The 24092-nt window shown below is 42.8% G+C and overlaps 1 protein-coding gene across 1 annotated transcript; it reads left to right on the plus strand.

The window, feature by feature from the left end:
- Positions 1 to 201: 201 nt before the first annotated feature.
- LOC310823981 (POU class 2 homeobox associating factor 3-like) lies at positions 202 to 24010 on the plus strand (the record flags this gene model as incomplete). Its single annotated transcript, XM_083696900.1, has 6 exons — positions 202 to 208; positions 2092 to 2195; positions 2723 to 2777; positions 3414 to 3658; positions 3839 to 3963; positions 23956 to 24010. The coding sequence occupies 6 exons, from the start codon at positions 202 to 204 to the stop codon at positions 24008 to 24010; spliced, it is 591 nt and encodes a 196-aa protein (XP_083553026.1).
- Between the last annotated feature and the right edge of the window lie 82 nt (positions 24011 to 24092).

A 24092-nucleotide genomic window follows, 5' to 3' on the forward strand; every position in this document is an offset into this window, starting at 1 on the left:
AGAGAGAAAATCACAAACTAATATATCCCTAGCTATATTACGATAATATTGTATGCTCTGACACTGTTTTAAGAAGTTTATGTTGAGAGTTTGTGAGACTTTTGTGAATATTTCGTTCTAGCCCATATAACTGAGCCAGAAAAGGACATTGTGGGATCTCCAAGGTCTTCTACCAGGAATCGTTTTCATCATTTAACCATCATGTCTGGTGAGTTTATCGTCATATTTTTTTCGGATCATGGTTTTCTCTCGTTCCTCCTGAGAAATAGAAATGTAGAAAAGTTAGAACAAAACAATTGGAGAGAATTGACATTGCACAACAGCTTCACCTTGGGAGTTCAGATTCTGATCAAACCATTTTTAGATATAATGAATGTTACTCATGCGTTTTCGAAAGAGTAATAACATATACTATTCAACAAGGAACCATGACTTATGCCATGCCTATTACCTAGATGATGCTAGCCTATTTGCAATTACAATATTTTTCCAGGAAATCAGACCTAGCTTTTCTAAATAGTTTTCAACGTATTTAATCGAAATAACGATTGTTCATCACTGTTGTACCACGTTATGGATGTGAAGATGATCTTGTTCCAAAAATGTATATGAAATATTCTCAGTCAATTCAACTGTAATCGCAGTCATTATAATTGCACTGCAATATGCAAAATTGACGATTTTAAGCAGTGATCAGGGGAATGTGTTTTTTCCGTAGCTTTACTATTTGCCACATTTAAGATCATGATCTGACATTTCAGTATATGAATATTTAGCAGCATGGGTTTGACAACCAAGCAAACGAGGCAGCTGCACTTCAAAATCAAATCACCTTTACCGCCTGCGTGCCTTAACGACTCCTACCATTGTGTGGCGTCGTTACTGACTTCTTAATAATTTTGAAAATAACTTTATACCCGATTTCATTTATATTAGGCTATATCGAAGAAATGCCCTACGTTTTAATCAGACTCACAAAATAATAATGTTCCGTTTATCTGATAATGTCTCCAAACTATGCAAACTACCCAGTCATCTCAGTCGGATATGAACGTTTGTTAGGGGTGGGTCCGAGTATTACCAGGGATATTCTGTAACGTGTTTATTAAATAGCCAACTATTTCAAACGCAATCAAGCCTTGATGGCTAAGAATAACCTTCTTATATGGCTTCGCGTAATGGTGTGAATAGGGGCTTCTATTAATATGAATTTGTCTATAAAGAGAAGCATTCAAGCTATTTATTTGTATGTAGCACATACCGACAGCGCATATAGAAGTGACTTACTTCAAAATTTGACGAATTTCTCAAGGGATGTCTTCCATTTTCACCTTATTCAAGTCACATCTGTGGCGTCCTTTGCGTTTCTTTGTTGTCGCTATAAGCGCGGCATTTCGCTTACCTATAATTTTGCCTAATTATGAAATTGGCTATTGTCACACGGCGTTTCATAGATCGCAATCTTTAGACTATATTTCATGTAGTCCATCGAATGTAAACATAATAATATAATATAATTGTATGAAAAGTTACACTTACAATAGTATTTTAGCACAGCTTTCCCTTGTCCGGGAGTTAGGTGGGGCGGCATGCCTGTAGTGTGGACTATGTCTTGTGTAATTCGAATACGCTACTCTCGGGGGAACAGGGATAGTTTAGACCCACAGAGCCTTTACGCAGGGCCAACTTGGATACACCAATGACTTGGGTAACATTTGAGCGATGCACAGGCATTCATTTACTCATGTTTCATGACCATAGCTTGATTCTTTTAACAATAAAACAAACAGATTTCCTAAATCCAAATGTAAATAATGTCACCCATAGTCATACTTTTGTATTTTTTGAATATCACAAATAAAACCCGTTGGCCCTTAACATTCCCGTTATCTTTTGCTCAAGATATATAAACATATTCGAAATCGAAATAGGCCTGACTGATCTGACTGAGAACATATAGCCTAAAGAAAGGCAAGAGGTGCCATGTAATTCTGCAGCTTGGGGTGAGGGAGAGTACCATTGTCTGGTCCTTTCAGTGGTGTTTACAATGTGCACCAACGACAACTTGTTTCTTTGTTCTTTCTACGGCAGATAAGCCAAAGGTCTACCAGGGTGTGCGAGTGAAGACCACGGTTAAAGAGTTACTGCAACAACGGAGAGCTCTCCAGGCAGAGAGGATTAAAACTGTTAAAACGGTAAGGCTCCTGCTGTTCTCTCTCTCTCTCACACACACACACACACACGTACAATTATAGACACGTCCATATAATTTCTCAGCGCTGGTCTTGTACAGTCCATGAAGGCCTATTGCCTAGGCTATATTGCAATGAATAACTCTCCAACCACTTACCAAACGATTGTTGATTGCCTATGAAATACATTTATATGTAGATAGCTGTAACAAATGAAAACAAATTGCCTTGTTGGTTAGGTATTATTGGAAAACATGACGCTGGGTAGCTACTCCCCTTATCACACTTCAATCTTGTATTTGGGTCGATAATAAACCCCCACCACACACACACATGGAATACAAAATAAAACACTCCATCAATATTTTACAATGGGTTTACAAAGTAGTGGAAAATATTTATTTGCAAATAATCAAAACTATTTCTAAGATGAACAAGAGCAACCTAAAATGTAACCAAGTAAATAAAGCTGGTGACATATTAAAGATGATTTATTTGTTTCTCTATCTTTTTCTTTCCCAAATTAACAGAAATCCCAGAATTTGGCCAACCATAGTCAGGACGTTTGTATCTCCACTTTGCCAGGTAAGTTTGTGACAAATTGGCTCTTTATGTTCCATTCCCTGATAATCTTGATCCCAAAATGTGTCTTTTGAACCACCACCACCCTATGGAGAGAACGTGCAATTGTCTGATTGGTACGCTAAACAAAACAAACCATAAACGAAAACTGGTGTTTGAACAAAACAATGCTGTCCAGTATGGTCCAGGAATAGCAAACATGTAAATGTGGGTGTTACAGCCATCAAAACAAACCATATAAGAAGTTCGATCATAGAAACTAGCTAGTAAATATGTTAATCTGCACAAACAGCTATACATTCCTGCAAATTACATGGCACAATATCGATCCTATTATTCAAATATGCAAAAATTGCATTGCATTAGATTATAGTCAAAAACTGTAGGTTGACACTTACATGTATTGGGTTAGGGTCAGGGTTAGCAGACAGAATACTTGGATTAGCCTATATTTCTTTTCAACAATTGACACCCACATTCCTAAAGTGCAGTGTAATGTCTCCTTTTTATAAACGTGCATTCAAATTAGTTTTAGCAGTTGGCTGATGGTCCAGTGACATCACTCACAAGTCTTTACTTATTTAAATGTCTTCTTATGTGTATGCACCATCATCATCCTCTCTCATTCATTCTAAATAGCTCATTACTTCGACGCTTTCACTGGAGAGGCGAATCCGGACATCAGTTTTCAGCAGCGGTCCTACCCAGAACATTCATGCAACATGCAGATGGAGAGTGCCTTCGCTTATCAACACCCGGTTAGCAGCATGATGATACTGAATGAAGGTTACAACAGCATTCTGCCTCCCCCACCCTCTGCATCTGCACAGCCTTGGTCTCATGGACACCACTCCCCGAAAGTAGACTACCACAACCATGGCATGGTAGGATATATGATGCACAATTTAACTATTTTGCAAAGTCTGCATGTCTGCATGTTCTGTCAGTGAAAACGTATGACCAAGTCAATGTTGTTGGTAGAGATCTTAGGTATGGAAATGGGCCAGTTAGTTCTGTTACTACGGTTTTAATGAGGGCTGCATCTCTAATTTATTGTTTTTCAGACTCCCACCTCTCCATCGGACTCTCTGAATTTGGCCAGTCCGTTAGACTACAGCAGTTTTTCCCCACAAGAGTCTTACTCTTCCTCATCCTCCTGTTACAACTCTCCGACGAGGATGGACTCGAGGTACGGGTTAGGGTTAGGGCACTACCACTATCAACACTGTAACCTTCAGCACTGCTACTGCCTCTCTCATTGGTCTGGTCTGCAGGAGAGCATCACTCCAGATTACGCACTTTATGGCCCAACAGACTGTGCTTACGCCTCGCCTGTGGAGAGCAGCTACTTCAGACGAGATCTGAGTTCCGATATGTGTTACCTATGAAATCCATAAAAGTGTTAGCTGTCAATGTAAATACAATTCACGGTTTACTGTTTGCTGTCTTCGCGTTTTACTGCTTTTGATATGACTGTGAAAGAGTGCTAGTCGAATGGGACTTGGATGATAATGTATGTATGGGTTCTAAGGTGTCCGTCCCTAACGTTTATACAAGATTATTGTATTATCTTTCTTATGATGCATTCATTTTGTACAATAAAATAAATAAATAAATTGCATATCCATGCCTTTTTCAACTCACTATCACTTTCCCTCAATTTGGATGCATTTAGACAATGGGATATAAAGTTATGCATTTACTTTCAGAAGTGTATAGGTCTAGAAAGACGATTCTCCATCATTTCTCAGTAATTAATTACCATAATTCAGTATTGGTTACTCCTTGACCCAAATCTAACATTTTTCTTTTGTAATATAGGCCACACATGAACACATTTGATTCAGCAATCAATCAATCAACGACAAATTATTATCAATACAAATACTTATCATTATCAACTCTGGTCTCTTTCCTAACACCACCACCACCACCTTCCTCCATTCCCCCAAATCCCACTCTTTATAGCCCCTAAAGTGAAAGCAGTCAACACCTACGAAGGTCGTTATCATGATTAAGCCCCCTGGTATTAACTTCTGGCTCTGGGGTGAAGTTGTGTCTAGGCACAGATCTAGCACCAGCTTATCCTCCCCCAAGTATTTACCTTAACTATTAGGGAGAACATCTGAACAAAACTGACCCGAGACCAGTGTCTAGCAAATGGGTTCCCAAACGTTTTTGTCAACGTTTCGTTTGTGACTCTAAATTGACATCAATAATTTCCTGTGACCCCAACAACTTGATTGCAGGCTATGCCAACACATAACAATGATGTCGAAGTGTATTCTAATCGCCTCAAATATGCTCTAATTGGTTGGATATGAAAACACTGCAGTAAAGGCTACAGGTGCAATACACAGGCAATCAAGTTTATTTAATTTTTTTAAAGAGACAGACAATGTTTGTCTTCATACAAAATAAAAATGTTTGTGCCTTTTTTTTTTTATCAGATCATAGAGGTTAGCTTGATTTTCTCAGGGGACATCTAATTTGGGAACTGCTGGTCTAGCAGAACGATATCAAATGCTTATGTGAAATACCTGTATTTTGGGTAACATTTTTAAAGTGAGCTAGAATTAGCTTGGAGTTTGCACTTTTGGGACTATTGCATTGGTTTCTTTGTAACAAGCAAAATAAGTAAAGCGCAGCTGAGGTATTTAAACATATTTGACATCTACTGTATGTATTTGACCATGGCCTGGCATCTAGAGTCAATTTCAGCCTGCAGGGTCCACATTCTGACTGAAGGGAGCCATGGTGCCATGAAGGGCTTCACCCTCAGCCTGAGGAATGACTGTAGGGACTTCTAACTTTCAACAGCACTAATCTTTTCTAATCTGTCTGCAATGCTTCATTCCTATTAATTTCGGTAAACATGTAAACAACACAACAAAACCCTTCACAACAACAACGTCTCACCCTACACCTTAATGTAGAGGTTTTGCATGATCACCTTGCTCGGCTGTTGAAGTTGCCCCAAGGACAGATCTAGGATCAGTTTACCCTCCCCAAAAAAACGTTACCATTTATTGGGAAAATCCCCCCTAACAGACCCTGTCTGGTGTCTAGGGGCAAATATCTAACAACCATGGTACTCGCTTGCAACAATCAAGAATCTCCTCCTACAATGGAGAGGTACAGTCATGAGAAAAAGTTAGGACACCCCCCAAAATATTAAGTTATTCTCTTAAAAATATGGACATATCAATATGTTATCTTCTTTCTAACAATGTCTATAGATAAAGGGGATGTAATTGAACAAAAAACTATGAAAATGTAACTTTGTAATCATTTATTTAACGAAAAATTAACAATAATGCCAATTCCTACTGAGGAAAAAGTTAGGACACCCTATGCCCTAATAGCTAGTATTGCCCCCCTTGGCTGAAATAACCTCAATTAGACGTTTCTTATAACTGTCTACAGGTCTCTGACATCAATTGGGAGAAAGTTTTTCCCACTCCTCCTTGCAGAATTCTTTCAGCTGTGTGATGTTCGAGGGGTGTCTTGCATGCACAGCCAGTTTCAAATCAATCCACAGCATCTCAATAAGATTAAGATCCGGGCTTTGACTTGGCCATTCCAGAACTCTCAATTTATTTTTCTTGAGTCATTCCTTGGTAGATTTACTGGAATGTTTTGGGTCATTGTCATGTTGCATGGTCCACATCTGCTTCAGCTTCAACTTTCGAACAGATGGTCTCACATTTTCCTCAAGCACCCTCTGATACAATACAAAATTCATAGTGGATTCTATGATGGTGAGCTGACCAGGCCCTGCTGCAGAAAAGCAGCCCCAAACCATGACATTTCCACCCCCATGCTTCACAGTTGGTATGTCTTGGTTTTGCGCCAAACATGTCTACTCTTACTGTGCCCAAATAGTTCAACTTTGGATTCATCTGTCCAAAGCACATTGTTCCAGAAGTTCTGGTCTTTCTCTAGGTGTTCTCTGGCAAACTTTAGTCTTGCCCTGATGTTTTTTTTTGACAGCAGGGGTTTCCTCCTTGCACACCTCCCATGTAATGCAAACTTGTTCAGTCTCTTTCTTATGGTGGATGCATGTACTTTGACATCAATTGTGGCAAGAGATACCTGTAGGTCTCGTGATGACATTCTGGGATTGTTGGAGACTTCTTTAAGCATCTTTCGGTCAGCTCTTAGGCTGAACTTGCTTGGGCGGCCTGACCTGGCCATGTTGGTGGTGGTTTTAAATGTTCTCCACTTGTAAATTATTTTCCGGACAGTGGAATGGCCAATTTCGAATAGTTTGGAGATCTTTTTATATCCCTTCCCAGACTCATATGCATCTACAATTTTTCTTCTGAAGGCCTCAGAGAGCTCTTTTGATCTCGCCATGGTGATGCAACTCACTTCAACAATCAAGAGCAAACCAAACTAAATATCTGAGGCTTAAATAGGACAGGCTCCTCCAAAATCCTCTGTAACGATGTTCTAATCATTTGCACCTGATGTGGTGCTCTTTATTATAATTTTAGGCATTTTAAGTGGAACTAAATGTGGGGGTGTCCTAACTTTTTCCTCACAAGAAGATTGCATTTCTATTAATTACATTTTACCAATCATTTTTTAAATAATTTGTTTCAGTTGTATTTGTTTAGTTATATTACCTCAATTTTTCAATATTGTTCAAATGAATATCAAATGTCCATATGTTTGAATATGTTGAAGAAGACAAAGGTTTTCATAGGGTGTCCTAATTTTTTCTCATGACTGTATGTTTATATAGCTGCCTGACATGTCATGTCACATGGTGTTATGTGATGGGGGGGGTAATGAAGGGTAACCGTCAACATTCATTGTTTGTTGGTTGTGCCCGAGGACGACACCTTGTTACGATGTGTGCCTGCCCAAGCTCCTTATACCCAGGTATACCGCTAACTTGGGTCTTGAGATAAGAACTCATGGAATTTATGATGTCTGCTGTTTTGCATACACTCACCGAACACTTTATTAGGAACACTATACTAATACTGGGTAGGGCCTCCCTTTGCTCTCAAAGCAGTCTCAATTCTTTGTGGCATTGGGTAAATTGTGGCCATGAAGGGATGCACATGGTCAGCAAAAATACTCAAATAGGCTGTGGCATTCAAGCAATGATTGATTGGTATTAACGGGCCCAAAGTGTGCCAAGAAAACATTCCCCACATCATTACACCACCTCCACCATGAGAAGGTGTACAGGTGTTCCTAATAAAGTGTTTGGTGAGTGTATGTTGTACCACTCCTGTGAGGTCTTTTTTTGTTCTTACTCATCTGTGTGAGTATGGCTCAAAATGTTTCATTGTCACCCTTATCTTTCAGACCCTTATCTTTCATTTTGACCCTTTATCAAATAAAGAGGTAATCCATAAGATAGGAGATTCTATACAAAAATAGGATCTCATATGCTTTGTTTTGTATGTAGTATTTTCATTCTGCCTGCAAACCAAACTTCCCATTTTAGATAATTCTGAAAATGAAAACATCAATTTGGCCTCAAGATCATTGATGCGTAGGGTTCCTTCTGTCCCGGATGTACAATAGAGCAAGCACACGCTCAGGTGAAATGCAATGTTGAAACCAAACAAACCACTGGGTGTTTCAAAGTTCCAGAAGGTGTGTTCTGTGTTCCAAAGTCTCGCCACCCTCATGCCAAGTGCCTGGTGAACTGTTGTGTGTGGAAAACCCCTCCTAGACCCTTTAAAACCTGATTCAGCCAGATCAGCCTGCACGTTCACCTGCCAAGACAACCACTCACCCACAGGGAAGACTGCATGGCAGCACCAGACAGAGTAGCTTGGAGCCTTTATTGTGAAATCAGTTACAGTACCCTCCATAAGTATTGGAAGCATTTTGTCTTCTTTTAGCTCTATACTCCAACAGTTTGGATTTGAAATCAAACAATTACTATGGGGTCAAAGTAGAGATTCTTTCCTTTTTGTATTCTGTCTTTGTGAACCCTGGCTGCAAAACTAATTTCCCCTAGGGGATAATAAAGAAACCTTGAACCTTGATTTAGAAAGTACAACATTTTTTAAACATACTCCCCCTATTTCAGGGCTCCAAAAGTATTGGAAAAAATGCCATAATGTCCAAATAAAGTACTCATGTTTCGTATTTGGTTGACAATCCTTAGAAATAACAACTGACAATCCAAATAACTGCCTGAAGTCTGCGACCCATTGACCCCACCAGACTCTGGGTATATTCTCTGGTGATGTTCTGCCAGGCCTTCAGTTCTTGTTTGTTTTGAGGTATTTTTGCCTAAAATCTTATCATCAAGAAATTAAATGCATGTTCAATTGGATTTAAATCTGAAGACTGACTTGGCCAGTCAAGGGCTTGAAAAACTCTCTAGTTACTATTGAATTCAAGATTCTTTATTTGTCACGTGCATACAAGTATACAGTGAAATGCAAAAGTGACAGTGCCACAGAGTAGTGCAACAATAAGTTTTAAAATAAAGTAAAATAAAATAAAAATAATAAAAAATAAAAAATAAATAGAATATAAACAGCAGTATAAACAGCGGTGAAGCAATGTACACAATGGAATGGCTATATACAATGGCAATGACAGGTTAACAGTACAGTTAATTACAGTGAAAGATGAGTCTGCAATGGATAATTATGTGTGTGCGTATGTGCTATGATGTCAGTGAGTGTGTGAGTGTCTTGAGGGGGGCACTGGTGGGGTCATCGTTGATGACCCTGATGGCATGGGGGAAGAAACTCAGTCTTAGCCTCTCTGTTCTTGCTGCATGACAGCAAAGGCGTTTGCCTGACCGCAGCAGCTGAAACAGTCCGTTTTTCGGGTGGTGAGGGTCCTTCATTATCCTGTAGGCTCTGGTCCTACACCTCCTGGTGTACAGGACATGGAGAGGGGGGGTTGGAGCTCCCATGGTCTTTTCTGCCAGGCGTACCATCCTTTGCAGAGCTCGCCTGTCCTGGCCGTGCTGTTACCGTACCAGACGGTGATGTTACCAGCCAGGATGCTCTCCACAGCTCCAGAGTAGAAGGACTGAAGGATCCTCCGGGAGACTTTAAATTTCCTCAGCTGCCTGAGATGGAACAGGCGTTGCCTTGCCTTTCCCACCAGTGTACTGATGTAGGTAGTCCAGGTCAGGTCTTCTGTGATGTGGACTCCCAGATATTTAAAACTGCTCACCCTGTCCACAGCAGTCCCACCGATGTCCAGCGGCGTGTAGGTCCTTGGATGATGTGCTCTCCTGAAGTCCACAATCAGCTCTTTTGTCTTGGAGACATTCAGGATGAGGCTATTCTCCTGACACCAGAGTGACAGGTCCGCCACCTCGTCCAGGTAGGCTTCCTCATTGTTACCTGAGATCAGCCCCACCACAACTGTGTCGTCCGCAAACTTAATGATGGAGTTGTCGCTGGACTTAGCCACACAGTTGTGGGTGTACAGGGAGTAGAGGAGGGGGCTAAGGACGCAGCCCTGGGGGGACCCTGTGCTCAGGATGAGTATGCTGGAGGTGTGTCTACCCACCCTGACCACCTGTGGCCTGGCCGTCAGGAAGTCCAGGATCCAGGCACACAGGGGAGTGTTCAGTCCTAATCCAATCAATTTATCAGCCAGTCTGGTGGGGACTATGGTATTGAACACTGAGCTGTAATCTATAAACAGCATTCTCACATAGCCCCCCTTCTGCCTGTCAAGGTGAGAGAGAGTGGTGTGGAGGACCTGGGAGACTGCATCATCCGTGGATCTATTTGGTCTGTATGCGAACTGCAGCGGGTCTAAGGTTGGAGGGAGGGAGGAGCAGATGTAGTCCTTAATCATTCAAGCAGGCTGGGGAGGTGATCTTGGGCACAGGGACGATGGAGGATCTTTTAAAACAGGTGGGTACTACAGAATTAGCCAGTGATAGGTTGAATATGGTAGTGAACACAGGAGCTAGCTGGTTAGCACAGGTCTTCAGTACTCTCCCAGGTATGCCATCCGGGCCAGCAGCTTTCCTTGTATTCACCTTCAGCAGAGCCCTCCTCACGTCGTGTTCCGTCACGGAGAGTGCTTGCTCTGCCCCAGCGTGTGAACTCCCAACAGCCGCGCTAACCAGCACTCTGACGTTGTTGTTGTTAGCCGGCGCGCTAGCAGTGGTGTTGCCAGCCTCAAACCGTGCATAAAAAGAGTTCAAGTCTTCGGCAAGGGAGGCATCTGCACTTCCGGTTGAGGGGGGTGTGTTCCGGTAATAGACCATAGTCCTTGCCATAGGCTCCTGGTGTCGTTGTTCTCCATCTGCGCCTGCATTCTGTCATTGTCTTACTGTATGATGAAGCACCATCCAATGAATTTAGAGGTATTTGTTTGTACTCGAGCAGACAAGATGTTTCTGTACACTTCAGAATACATTCTCCTGTTGCTGTCAGCAGTAACATCATCAATTAAGACAAATTAGCCAGTTCTTGTGGCAGCTATACATGACCAAACCATAGTACCCCCTCCACCATGTTTCACAGATTAGGTGGTATGCTGTAAATCATGGGCAGATCCTTTTTTCTCCAAACTTTCCTCTTGCAATCACTCTGGTTGATGATAATATTCGTCTTATCTGTCCACAAGACCTTTTTCCAGACATCTGCAGGCTTTTTAGCTACTTTTTAGCAAACTGTAACCTGACCATTCGTGAAGCTTCTGTAGTTCGGCTGGTGACGTATTCTGCGGATGGGAGTCTCTGACACATTCAGGCCTACCCCCTGGAGCGTGTTCCTGGTTGTTTTGTGTTTTTTCTTAACTATAGTGAGCATTCTTCCTGACTCATCAGAAACACCTGTCAAGCCAATTTTCCAATACTTTTGGTGCCCTGAAATAGGGGGACTATGTATAAAAAGGGTTGTTATTTCTAAATGGTGAAACCAATCTGAAAAAAGAAAGCACTGAATTAAAGCTCAGAATCTCTACTTTCACCTCATCATAATTGTTTGATTTCAAATGCTTCCTCTTTCCAAAACTTGAAGAGCACTGTATTTACTGATGGTGGCAGAGGTACAGTACATTTTTCAAAAGAGATGACTAGTATTTGATAATAATCCGAAATGTTATTTGTATAGCACTTTTCAGGATATTCAACACTTTACAATAAGGCAGTAAAAAATAACAAAAAAGAGGGGGAAAACTAAAAGGGCATCAGAACACAAAACTGTTGAGAATTTTGCCCAAAATAAAAGATAAACATAAGGTCAAGCAAGCAAGTTTAAAGAGGGAATGTTTTTCCAGTAATTTCAAATGAGGAGAGAGCAGTAGGTGTATAGCCTCCCTGACATTTTCAGTGTCGTGTGGTTGTGTCGTGTGTCTCGTGTGTCTCGTCCTAAGGAGGGAAGAGTACAGAGTACAGCTGTTGCTCCTCATGAAGAAAAAGACAGAAAAATACACATATCCATACACAGGTGCAGGACAACATGAATGATAACATACATTTCTAGGCAGTAGGCAGTAGGTAGGCAGATCATACAGTAAACATGTACAGTCACCGGCCACTTTATTAGGTACACCTTGCTAGTACCGGGTTGGACCCCCTTTTGCCTTCAGAACTGCCTTAATTCTTTGTGGCATAGATTCAACAAGGTGCTGGAAACATTCCTCAGAGATTTTGGTCCATATTGACATGATAGCATCACGCAGTTGCTGCAGATTTGTCGGCTGGACATCCATGATGCGAATCTCCCGTTCCACCACATCCCAAAGGTGCTCTATTGGATTGAGATCTGGTGACTGTGGAGGCCATTGGAGTACAGTGAACTCATGTTCAAAAAAACAGTTTGAGATGGTGTGAGCTTTGTGACATGGCGCGTTATCCTGCTGGAAGTAGCCATCAGAAGATGGGTACACTGTGGTCATAAAGGGATGGACATGGTCAGCAACAATACTCAGGTAGGCTATGGCGTTTAAACGATGCTCAATTGGTACTAAGGGGCCCAAAGTGTGCCAAGAAAATATCCCCCACACCATTACACCACCACCACCAGCCTGAACCGTTGATACAAGGCAGGATGGATCCATGTTTTCATGTTGTTTACGCCAAATTCTGACCTTACCATCTGAATGTCGCAGCAGAAATCGAGACTCATCAGACCAGGCAACGTTTTCCAATCTTCTATTGTCCAATTTTGGTGAGCCCGTGCGAATTGTAGCCTCAGTTTCCTGTTCTTAGCTGACAGGAGTGGCACCCGGTGTGGTCTTCTGCTGCTGTAGCCCATCTGCTTCAAGGTTCGACGTGTTGTGCGTTCAGAGATGGTCTTCTGCATACCTCAGTTGTAACAAGTGGTTATTTGAGTTACTGTTGCCTTTCTATCATCTCAATCAGTCTGGCCGTTCTCCTCTGACTTCTGGCATCAACAAGGCATTTTCGCCCAGAGAACTGCCGCTCACTGGATATTTTCTCTTTTTCGGACCATTTTCTGTAAACCCTGGAGACAAAGACAAACAAAGACAAAGACTGTTTATTGGCCATGCAATCAATTCACATCAATTGTTGGAATGTGGTAATTTTTGCACCCCCCCTTCCCCCAAGACAACACACACGCACTGCACACCCCCCCTCCGAGACAACACACGTGCACACCCCCAAGGGAGAACAGAGCTCTGGGCTCTGGGCACAGGGTCGTAGAGATGGTTGTGCATGAAAATCCCAGTAGATCAGCAGTTTCTGAAATACTCAGACCAGCCCGTCTGGCACCAACAACCATGCCACGTTCAAAGTCACTTAAATCACGTTTCTTCCCCATTCTGATGCTCGGTTTGAACTTCAGCAGGTCGTCTTGACCATGTCTACATGCCTAAATGCATTGAGTTGCTGCCATGTGATTGGCTGATTAGATATTTCCGTTAACACGCAGTTGAACAGGTGTACCTAATAAAGTGGCCGGTGAGTGTATCAACAAATACATTCACAGACATCGACTGTGAGAAAAGGGAATTCATTTACATTTACATTTTACATTTTAGACATTTAGCAGACGCCTTTATCCAAAGCGACTTACAACAAGTACATTTGTCTAAGTAGGTGAATCATCTATACATCAGTCATCATAAGAAAACAAATCTATGCTAGGACCAGGGGCCATTGGCAGTCACAATGCGAGAAGAAGGAAGAATTACTTTTTTTATTTTTTATTTTTATTTACAGTAGATAAACTGTACAGGGGGGTAGTGGGAATGAAGAGGTCTTTAGGAGGGACAGTCAAGATGTAACCTGAAGAGATGGGTCTTCAGTCTACGGCGGAAGATAGGTAGTGACTCTGCAGTCTTGACAGTAGTAGGAAGCTCATTCCACCAGCGGTGCGCCAAGACAGTGAAAAGCTGTGACCGAATAGCACGACTGCTGCATCCACGTAGATGTGGCGGTGCCAGGCAGCCAGCCGAGGTGGAAGAGCGGAATGATCGGGCAGGGGTTTGGGGGCTGGCAATTGCTTGCAAGTAGGAAGGGGCTGTAGGGAGGTAGGCGAGCACCAAGGTCTTGAATCTGATGCAAGCTGCTACCGGGAGCCAGTGAAGGGTGCGAAGGAGGGGGGTGACATGGGAGAATTCTGAGAGATTGAACACCAGACGGATGGCAGCATTTTGGATGAGCTGCAGAGGTATGATGGCAGAGGCGGGGAGCTCGGCTACGAGTGCGTTGCAGTCGTCACAAGATCACAAGTGTTGTTCTGCTTCTCTCCTGAGGAATGGACGTATCCGTCTGATGTTGTAGAGGAAGAATCTACAGAAGCATGCTGTTGCTGTGATGTTCGCAGCATAGGATAAGTGGTTGTCAAGGATCACCCCAAGATTCTTGGCTGTCTGGGAGGAGGTCACAGTTCTCTAATGTGATGGAGAAGTCTTGGAGAGGGCAGGTATTCCCAGGGAGGAAGAGCAGCTCAGTCTTGTTAAGGTTGAGCTTGAGGTGGTCGGCTGACATCCAAGCAGAAATGTCTACAAGACACGCATCGAGACATGTGTTGCCACCTGTGAGTCAGAGGTGGGAAAGAGAGAACAAGTTGAGTGTCATCTGCGTAGCAGTGGTAGGAGAAACCATGTGAGGAAATTACTGAGCCAAGAGATGGTATAGAGGGAGAGCAGTAAGGGCCCTAGGATGGGGGACCCCAGTGGTGAGGACACGTGGAGAGGACAGCGATCCTCTCCACGTCACCTGGTAAGAGCGATCGGCCAGGTAGAATGCAAACCAGGAGAGTGCAGAGCCAGAGATGCCCAGTTCTGAGAGGGTGGCGAGAAGGATCAGGTGGTTTACTGTGTCGAATGCAGCAGACAGGTCCAGAAGAATGAGAACAGAGGAGTGGGAGGAAGCTCGAGCAGACTGGAGGGCCTCCATGACAGCAAGGAGAGCAGTCTCAGTAGAGTGCCTAGCCTTAAAGCTGGATTGGTGAGGGTCAAACACATACTCTAGCAAAACTGATAAAAACACAACATGACAGTACAGGAGTATACAAAACATAATTAGGTTCCCTTTGAGATAGCGATAACGTTTAACTACAAACTTTATTAGAACAAACCTATACTGTACACACAGAGGTTGAGGTTATGAGTGATGGTCTGAGGAACAACTTAACTGAACTGTTATACCCTGAAGCAAGAGCATCTGACAGTAATTACTCCTTCTGTTATTCCAGCCAACTGCAACAACACTGTCTTTCTGAATAAGGAGAATTAAAAGTTTTGTGGTTTAACAAAGTGATTTGAGGAATGTGTGTCATGTTGCGCAAATATGCCCCATCAGTGATTATAAATATGAGTAAAATTCCTCAAGGCCACTCTTCAAAGATTATGGAGAGAAAGTCGATTGTGAAAGTTGAAGCTCATTACTAGATCTGAGTTTAAATAGTTTTACTTTTGGTGCACTCAATTTTGTTTGCTTGGCACACTGTGCTTGGTAAGGTTGGAACTTTTGAGATGATTGCATTGGTTACATTATTCTGGGTATAAACTAAATTCAGGGCTGAATCTCAATTAAAAGTCTGAATTGTTTAAAAAGTATCACTATCAAATACACCTGTTCACCTGCCTCTAGATCTGTATGTGCTTCACCCAGTGTTGTCACTAGTATGTCATAGGAGTTGGTGTCTGGACACCGACTACTTAGCAAACATCATGTTTCATGGCTTAAGATGTGATTTGCTATTCAAGCTCATTCACGGCTTATGCCTATTTGTCTTTGGGTTGGGATATTTGCTGACTTGGCACAAAGTCACTTATAGGATTGCATAGCTGTTTTTTCTCCGACCAAGTCTTTACTTGTGTGAGGAGGGCCTGCTCTGATAATGTGACTGTATGTTCAGTTAAAGGAAAACACCACCCACCATAGATTGATATCACCCTTTATTTCACAATAATAATAATTTATTACATTTATAAAGCTTTTTTTTTTTTAAACAAGAATAATCTCAAAGTGCATAAAATAAAAGATAAAATAGAAATGGTTAATAACTATACCATAAAAGCAGCAATCAAAGTAAAAAAAAAAAAACAAGGTTTGATACTACACAAGCTGCATAGCACACTTTTCCAAACCATGAGGCGTTTACATTTTTTGCCAAATAAATTAGATCATTCATTCAAGCATTGATTAGGTAACACAATCGCAGCCATGGCTGGTAGTGGAGAAAGAGAGATACATATGGTAAGTTTGCATTTATGAGATTAAAGTGCAGTAAATCATAAATTGTGATTACACAATTAAATTGTGAAACACTAAAAAATCTACCATTGTCCTCATCAACACCAAGAATAATACTCAATTTGGTCTATATGGTCACTTATTGAACAAATAAATTATTCTTATGGTTCACATTGAGTCGATTCTGAGGATGTACTGAATATATATATATTTTTTATTCAGATGCAGACTTCATGCATTGACTTCTAATTCCTTCCCATTAATTATCTGAGTTGAAACTGAATTGACTCCAATGATATACAGTATGTCATAGTTAGCAGCCAACAAGTCCCAGTTTGAACATGGCCTCTCTGACGACTGGTGTTGTTTGAGGGCAACTCTAGCATTCCCAGAGAGATAGCAGGAGGACAAGCCTGAGCAGGACTATTGCTTACAGCTATTCCATTACCCTGGCTAATGTTGATGCTGTGTTTCTCTCTTTCGCAGAACCCTTCCTAGTACGTGAACACCGAGATCAGTCTGAACCTGTCTGAGTGCATCGCAATCCTAACACGAAACTAGATCTTTGTGATTTTTGTGAATCCTCTTCTGTATGGCCTCACTTCCACTGAACCAGACACAGGTGCCAAAATAAAAACAACAATTGTAGAGGTGAAAGATTTGACAGATATCAGCACGACAACCTCCCTTTAGGGCAGAGGATAGGCCTGGGTTTTCCCCCTTCCCTCAAACCTGTCAGGCAGACCTTCACTACAGGTATCAGTCAGGAGTCAGCATACACCTTCAGGATTGGAGGGATGTTCACCACAAATGCTATGCTTTGATGTCATAAAAAGACAATTATAACCAGCGCTGAAAAGCATTTCACTTTCAGGGACATTGTTTGATTATTATGTTGTAAAAAAGGCATTCCATAAATACAAATCGTATATGACTACATACAGTTGAAGTCGGAAGTTTACATACACTTAGGTTGAAGGTATTAAAACACATTTTTTTAACCACTCCACAGATTTCATGTTCACAAACTATATGTTTCGGCAAGTCGGTTAGGACATCTACTTTGTGCATGACACAAGTAATTTTTCCAACAATTGTTTACAGACAAATTATTTCACTTATAATTCACTATATCATAATTCCAGTGGGTCAGAAGTTTACCTACACTAAGTTGACTGTGCCTTTAAACAATTCCAGAAAATGATGTCATGGCTTTAGAAGCTTCAGATAGGCTAATTGACATCATTTGAGTCAATTGGAGGTGTACCTGTGGATGTATTTTAAGGCCTACCTTCAAACTCAGTGCCTCTTTGCTTCACATCATGGGAAAATCAAAAGAAATCAACCAAGACCTCAGAAAAGCAATTGTGGACATCCACAAGTCTGGTTCATCCTTGGGAGCAATTTCCAAATGCCTGAAAGTACCATGTTCATCTGTACAAACAATTGTACGAAAGTATAAACACCATGGGACCACACAGCCATCATACCGCTCAGGAAGGAGACGCATTCTGTCTCCTAGAGATGAACGTACTTTAGCGCGAAAAGTGCAAATCAATCCCAGAACAACAGCAAAGGACCTTGTGAAGATGCTGGAGGAAACAGGTACAAAAGTATCTATATCCACAGTAAAACGAGTCCTATATCGACATAACCTGAAAGGCCGCTCAGCAAGGAAGAAGCCACTTCTCCAAAACCGCCATAAAAAAGCCAGACTACGGTTTGCTACTACACATTGGGACAAAGATCTTACTTTTTTGGAGAAATGTCCTCTGGTTTGATGAAACAAAAATTAACTGTTTGGCCATAGTGACCATCGTTATGTTTGGAGGAAAAAGGGGGAGGCTTGCAAGCCAAAGAACACCATCCCAACCGTGAAGCTCGGGGGTGGCAGCATCATGTTGTGGGGGTGCTTTGCTGCAGAATGGACTGGTGCACTTCACAAAATAGATGGCATCATGAGGAAGGAAAATGATCTGGATATATTGAAGCAACATCTCAAGACATCAGTCAAGAACTTAAAGCTTGGTCGCAAATGGGTCTTCCAAATGGACAATGACCCCAAGCATACTTCCATAGTTGTGGCAAAATGGCTTAAGGACAACAAAGTCAAGATTGAGGTCACAAAGCCCTGACCTCAATCCTATAGAAAGTTTGTGGGCAGAACTGAAAAAGCGTGTGCGAGCAAGGAGGCCTACAAACCTGACTCAGTTACACAAGTTCTGTCAGGAGGAATGGGCCAAAATTCCACCAACTTGTTGTGGGAAGTTTATGGAAGGCTACCCAAAACGCTTGACCCAAGTTAAACAATTTAAAGGCAATGCTACCAAATACTAACTAAGTGTATGTAAACTTCTGACCCACTGGGAATGTGATGAAAGAAATAAAAGCTGAAATAAATATTTCTCTCTACTATTATTCTGACATTTCACATTCTTAAAATAAAGAAGTGGTCCTAACTGACCTAAGACAGGGAATGTTTACTTGGATTAAATGTCAGGAATTGTGAAAAACTGAGTTTAAATGTATTTGGCTAAGGTGTATGTAAACTTCCGACTTCAACTGTATACAGTGCCCTGCGTAAGTAATGCAAACATTTGTGTAATCAAACAATGACTATGAGGTTAAAGTAAAGATTCTCAGCTTTTAGTTGATGGTATTTGTGTACATATTGGTTTCAATGCACTGTTTCAGGGTACCCAAAAGTGATGGGACAGATTCATCAAATGTCCAAATTAAGCACTCATGTTTAGTATTTGGTCAACAATCCTTTGCATGCAATAACTGCCTGAAGTCTGCGACCCATTGACTCCACCAGACGCTGGGTGTCTTCCCTGGTGATGCTCACACGTTTGATACCATTCCTTATTCCATTCCATGTATTACAATGAGCCCGTCCTCCGATTTCTACCTCCATCAGCCTCCCGTGGTAAGCCTGTCATATCATTGGTCGAACTGGTGATTGATTTCCCAGATGTGAGAAATATCTAAAGTATAGGGGGATAAGGAACAGAGACCGAGGTAGAAATCATTTTGACATCATATAATTTCAAGCATCATGCAATCAGCAGGATTTCTGAATAATGAAACATTATGAATCCACATTGACATTATGAATCTTAAATACCTCTTCACCCCCTCTATACAGTTCCTCTACTGTTCCTAATAATTAAAAAAATAATTTTTTGTTGAAATCCTTCCTTCTTCTAGCATTGTGATGGCAGCTGGTCCGAGCATACATGTTTGCTTATGATGACTGATGTATAGATGGTTAACGTACTTTAGACAAATAACACTGTTGTATATTTGTAAATGTAACATTTCTCCAAACAGTTTGCATTGGACATCAGTACAAGTTCTTTAGACTAGTTCCCTGCATGCGTGCGTGCGTGCGTGCGTGAGTGTGTGTTGCTGAGGGGTTAGCAGGTGTGCTGAAGCCCCTGGTGTGTCAGTTTCCCCTAGGGGTAGGGTGCGGGGAGGGGTGCATGAGCTAGTGTAGCGCCACAAAGGGAGGAGCCAGGCCTTCCACCTCACAGCAGCCATCATGGCAGGATGAGAGAGGCTGATAAGGACAGCCAGGAGTCTCCTTTCCTCATAGGGGCTGCAGCACACCTGCTAACCAACCTGCTAACACACACGCACACGCTCTGGGCTGAACTAGGATCAGATGATAGGGTTAGGGTTAGGGTAAGGGCTCGATCAACACCTCTCGAAGCAATTTCATCCCACTCTAGTGGCTCAAAATGATGACATAGTTCATCCACATCTGGCGTGGCAAAGATGATCAACAACCTCAAGGCAACGACATAAGAGATGTTGTTTGATGTCACAACACAACTGTCCAATGGATAATCTGCAAAACTATAACAGTGTACATTGTTTCAACACGGAAAAAGTCAGAGAACTTTGTTCTGAATAATATGTAGAACATGTCACACCTCCACTTCCACCTAGCCTGTGCCAGGCTCTCTCTCCCCTGTGTAACGTCTCGCCCTGCTCCTTAGTTCATGTTTATTGTTTCCTGTTAGCAAGTGATAGTGCAGAGGACCCAAGTGCGGAGAGATACTCAGACGGACAGCGTAAAGTCAAATCAAGGAGGGTTTTAATAGGATAACTGGTCACGGCACACAAAACAAACACTGGGGAAAAAGGGTAAAATAAAGGTGGAGAAAACCAAGCTCCGTTTAACAAAAGTACACACTTAACAAGTGGAATAACTAGAACTAAAGAAATACCAGACTCGAACTAGAGCAATGGGGTAAACAACTGGAATCATGGAGCAGACAGGGTACTCACGGACACAGGGAGAATCTCCGACAAAGACATGGGGAACACACAGGCTATATATAACAAACAGGAGACAGAATACACAGGTGAAACTAATACTGATAGATTGGGGGGGCACTGGCCCCGTACCGCCAGAGGAGGGCACCAGAGTCACCAGACAGCAACCTCAGGCGTGACAGTTTCCTGTTTATTTTTGTGTTCCTCACCTTGTGTCTCGTTTCAGACACTTCACCACCTGCCCTTGTGTGTTTCCCGCCTGTGTGATTGTCTACCCCGCCCTGATTGGCTTCACCTGTTCCTCATCATCCTTCCCTGTGTATTTAGTCTGTGTGTTCCCCTGTCTCTGTTACACTATGAACGTCGGCGGAACCAAAAGACGGCGCTCAGGGGTATAATTAGCCCGAAGGCGTATTTAATAATAATAATAAGGGAAAGGGGTAGGGGAGAGAAGGAGGGGGTAATCCGATAGAGTGGTCGTGGGTCGGTCCAGGGTTCGGCAGGCAGGCGGGTAGTCGGACGAGCAGGGGGTTCGGCAGGCAGGCGGGTAGTCAGACGAGCAGGGGTTCGGCAGGCAGGCAGGTAGTCAGACGAGCGGAGGTTCGGCAGGCAGGCGGGTAGTCAGACGAGCGGAGTTTCAGCAGGCAGGGAGGTCAGAGACAGGGAATGGGGCTAGGTCCGTGGAAGGGGTCGGCGAGGGGGGAACACCAGGGAGGACGAGGAATCTGAGGGGGACACAATGACACACGGTGAAAACACAAACAAACACTGGGAACTCGGAGGAGAATAGTCTGGGCTGGAACGTAGGTGAAGCTCGAAGGGTTACTGTGGGACACAGTACGACCTGGCACTGGAGTCAAGGTCAGGCAGGGTTTACAGTGGGGGAAATAATTATGTGATCCCCTGCTGATTTTGTTAGTTTGCCCGATTACAAAGAAATGAGCGGTCTATAATTTGTATGGTACTTTTATTTTAACAAATAGAGACAGAATATCAACAAAGAAGTCCAGAAAAAACACATTATATAAAGTTATAAATTCATTTGCATTTGATCGAAGGAAAAAAGTATTTGATCCCCTACAAACCAGCAAGAATTCTGGCTCATACAGACCGGTTATATGCCCCTGAGGCACACAGATTACTCCTGTCACTTTAAGAAAGTACTCCTAATCTCTGCTTGTTATGGGTATAAAAGACACCCGTCAATAGAATCAATCTCTTCCATTCCAACCTCTCTACCACCATGGGCAAGACCAAAGAACATTCAAAGGACATTAGGGTAAGAGTTGTAGACCTGCACAAGGCTAGAATGGGCTACAAGACCATCAGCAAGAAGCTTGGTGAGAAGGAGACAACTGTTGGTGCAATTATTAGAAAATGGAAGAAATACAAAATAACCATCAATCGCCCTTGGCCTGGAGCTCCATGCAAGATCTCGCCTCGTGGGGTAAGGATGATCATGAGAAGGGTGAGGGATCAGCCAGAACTACACGGGAGGAGCTTGGTAATGATCTCAAGGCAGCTGGGACCACAGTCACCGAGAAAACCATTGGTAACACACTACACCGTAACGGATTGAAATCCTGCAGTGCCCGCAAGGTCCCCCTGCTCAAGAAGGCACATGTACAGGCCCATCTGAAGTTTGCCAATGAATACTTAAATGATTCAGAGAAGGCTTGGGAGAAGGTGATGTGGTCAGATGAGACCAAAATTGAACTCTTTGGCATAAATTCGACTCTTCGTGTTTGGAGGGAGATAAATGCTGAATGCTACAATCCCAAGAACACCATCCCCACCGTCAAACACGGAGGTGGAAACATTATGCTTTGGGGTTGTTTCTCTGCTAAGGGTACAGGACGACTTCACTGCATTGAGGGGCCAATGGACGGGGCCATGTACCGTAAGATCTTGGACGAGAACCTCCTTCCCTCAGCCAAAGCACTGAGGATGGGTCGTGGATGGGTCTTCCAGCATGACAATGACCCAAAACATACGGCCAAGGCAACAAAGGAGTGGCTTAAGAAGAAGCACACTAAGGTCATGGAGTGGCCTAGCTAGTCTCCAGACCTTAATCCTATACAAAAAATTTGTGGAGGGAGCTGAAGCTTCGAGTTGCCAAGCAAAAGCCTTGAAACCTTCAGGATTTGGAGAGGATCTGTAAAGAGGAGTGGACCAAAATCCCTCCTGAGATGTGTGGGAACCTGGTGACCAACTACAAGAAACGTCTGACTTCTGTGCTTGCCAACAAGGGTTTCTCCACCAAGTACTAAGTCATGTTTTGCTTGGGGATCAAATACTTATTTCCTTCGATCAAATGCAAATTAATTTATAACTTTATATAATATGTTTTTCTGGACTTTTTTTGTTGATATTCTGTGTCTATTTGTTAAAATAAAAGTACCATAAAAATTATAGACCGCTCATTTCTTTGTAATCGGGCAAACTAACAAAATCAGCAGGGGATCAAATAATTATTTCCCCCACTGTATGTAGGGTGTAGATTGGGGATGGGTCGCAGGTGTGCTGATTGGCAATTGGGTCCAGGTGCGCTGTTGACTGGGGAGACGCTCCAGTGATGACCGCCGCGGCCTCGAGGTGGTGCCAGAGGGTCGGTTGGGAGGGGGAACCATAACAGTCTCTGTGCCAGTTCATCTTTGTACCTTGTGTCAAGTGTTCCAGTGATTTTTCCTCGCGATAAGTATTCCTGTTTTTTGATCTCTGAGTGTGTTTTTGAATTTGTCTTTTTGCCTACCCCTTTTCAGATTATCTGCTTGCCTTTTTGAACTGCCTACCTGTGTACCAAACCCTGCTTTGCCTACCCCCTTCCTGGATTATCTGCCTACCCATTGACTGCCTACCTGTGTACCGAACCTTTCTTAAAGTAAAGACTATTCTATCGGATTTAAATTTTTGTCTCAGAGTCGTGCGTTTGAGTCCTTTGCCTGAGTACTCCTGCCATTACAGTACGAACTGGCCAAACTATGGACTCAGCCGACTCAGACTTTGTGAGTGCTGTGCTTCAAACCCAGGAGAGATTAATTCTTTGCCATGACGAGCAACTCACCTCAATCTGCCTGGGGGTGAGTGGGCTGTCAGAGCGACACGAGGGCTTCCAGGCTTCCATCGGCGGCCAGGTTTGCCAGCTGGCTTACCAGATCCAGTAGCTGATGGCATACCTCGAGACTCTCGTCACTTCTCCTCCTGTCCCGGCGCCAGTTCCGACCCGTGATCCAGCTCCTGGCTCCGCTCATGTTCCTGCTCCAGCTCCTGCTTCCATGCTCACATCGCCAGCACCGGCTCCTTGTCTCTCCAGACCTGAGCGGTTTTCCGGGGACTCTGGTAACTGTCGGGCATTCCTGGTTCAGTGTGGGCTGAATTTCGAGCTATAGGTGTCTTCATTC

Source organism: Argentina silus (assembly GCF_951799395.1).
Source record: "Argentina silus genome assembly, chromosome: Y".
Taxonomy (NCBI): domain Eukaryota; kingdom Metazoa; phylum Chordata; class Actinopteri; order Argentiniformes; family Argentinidae; genus Argentina; species Argentina silus.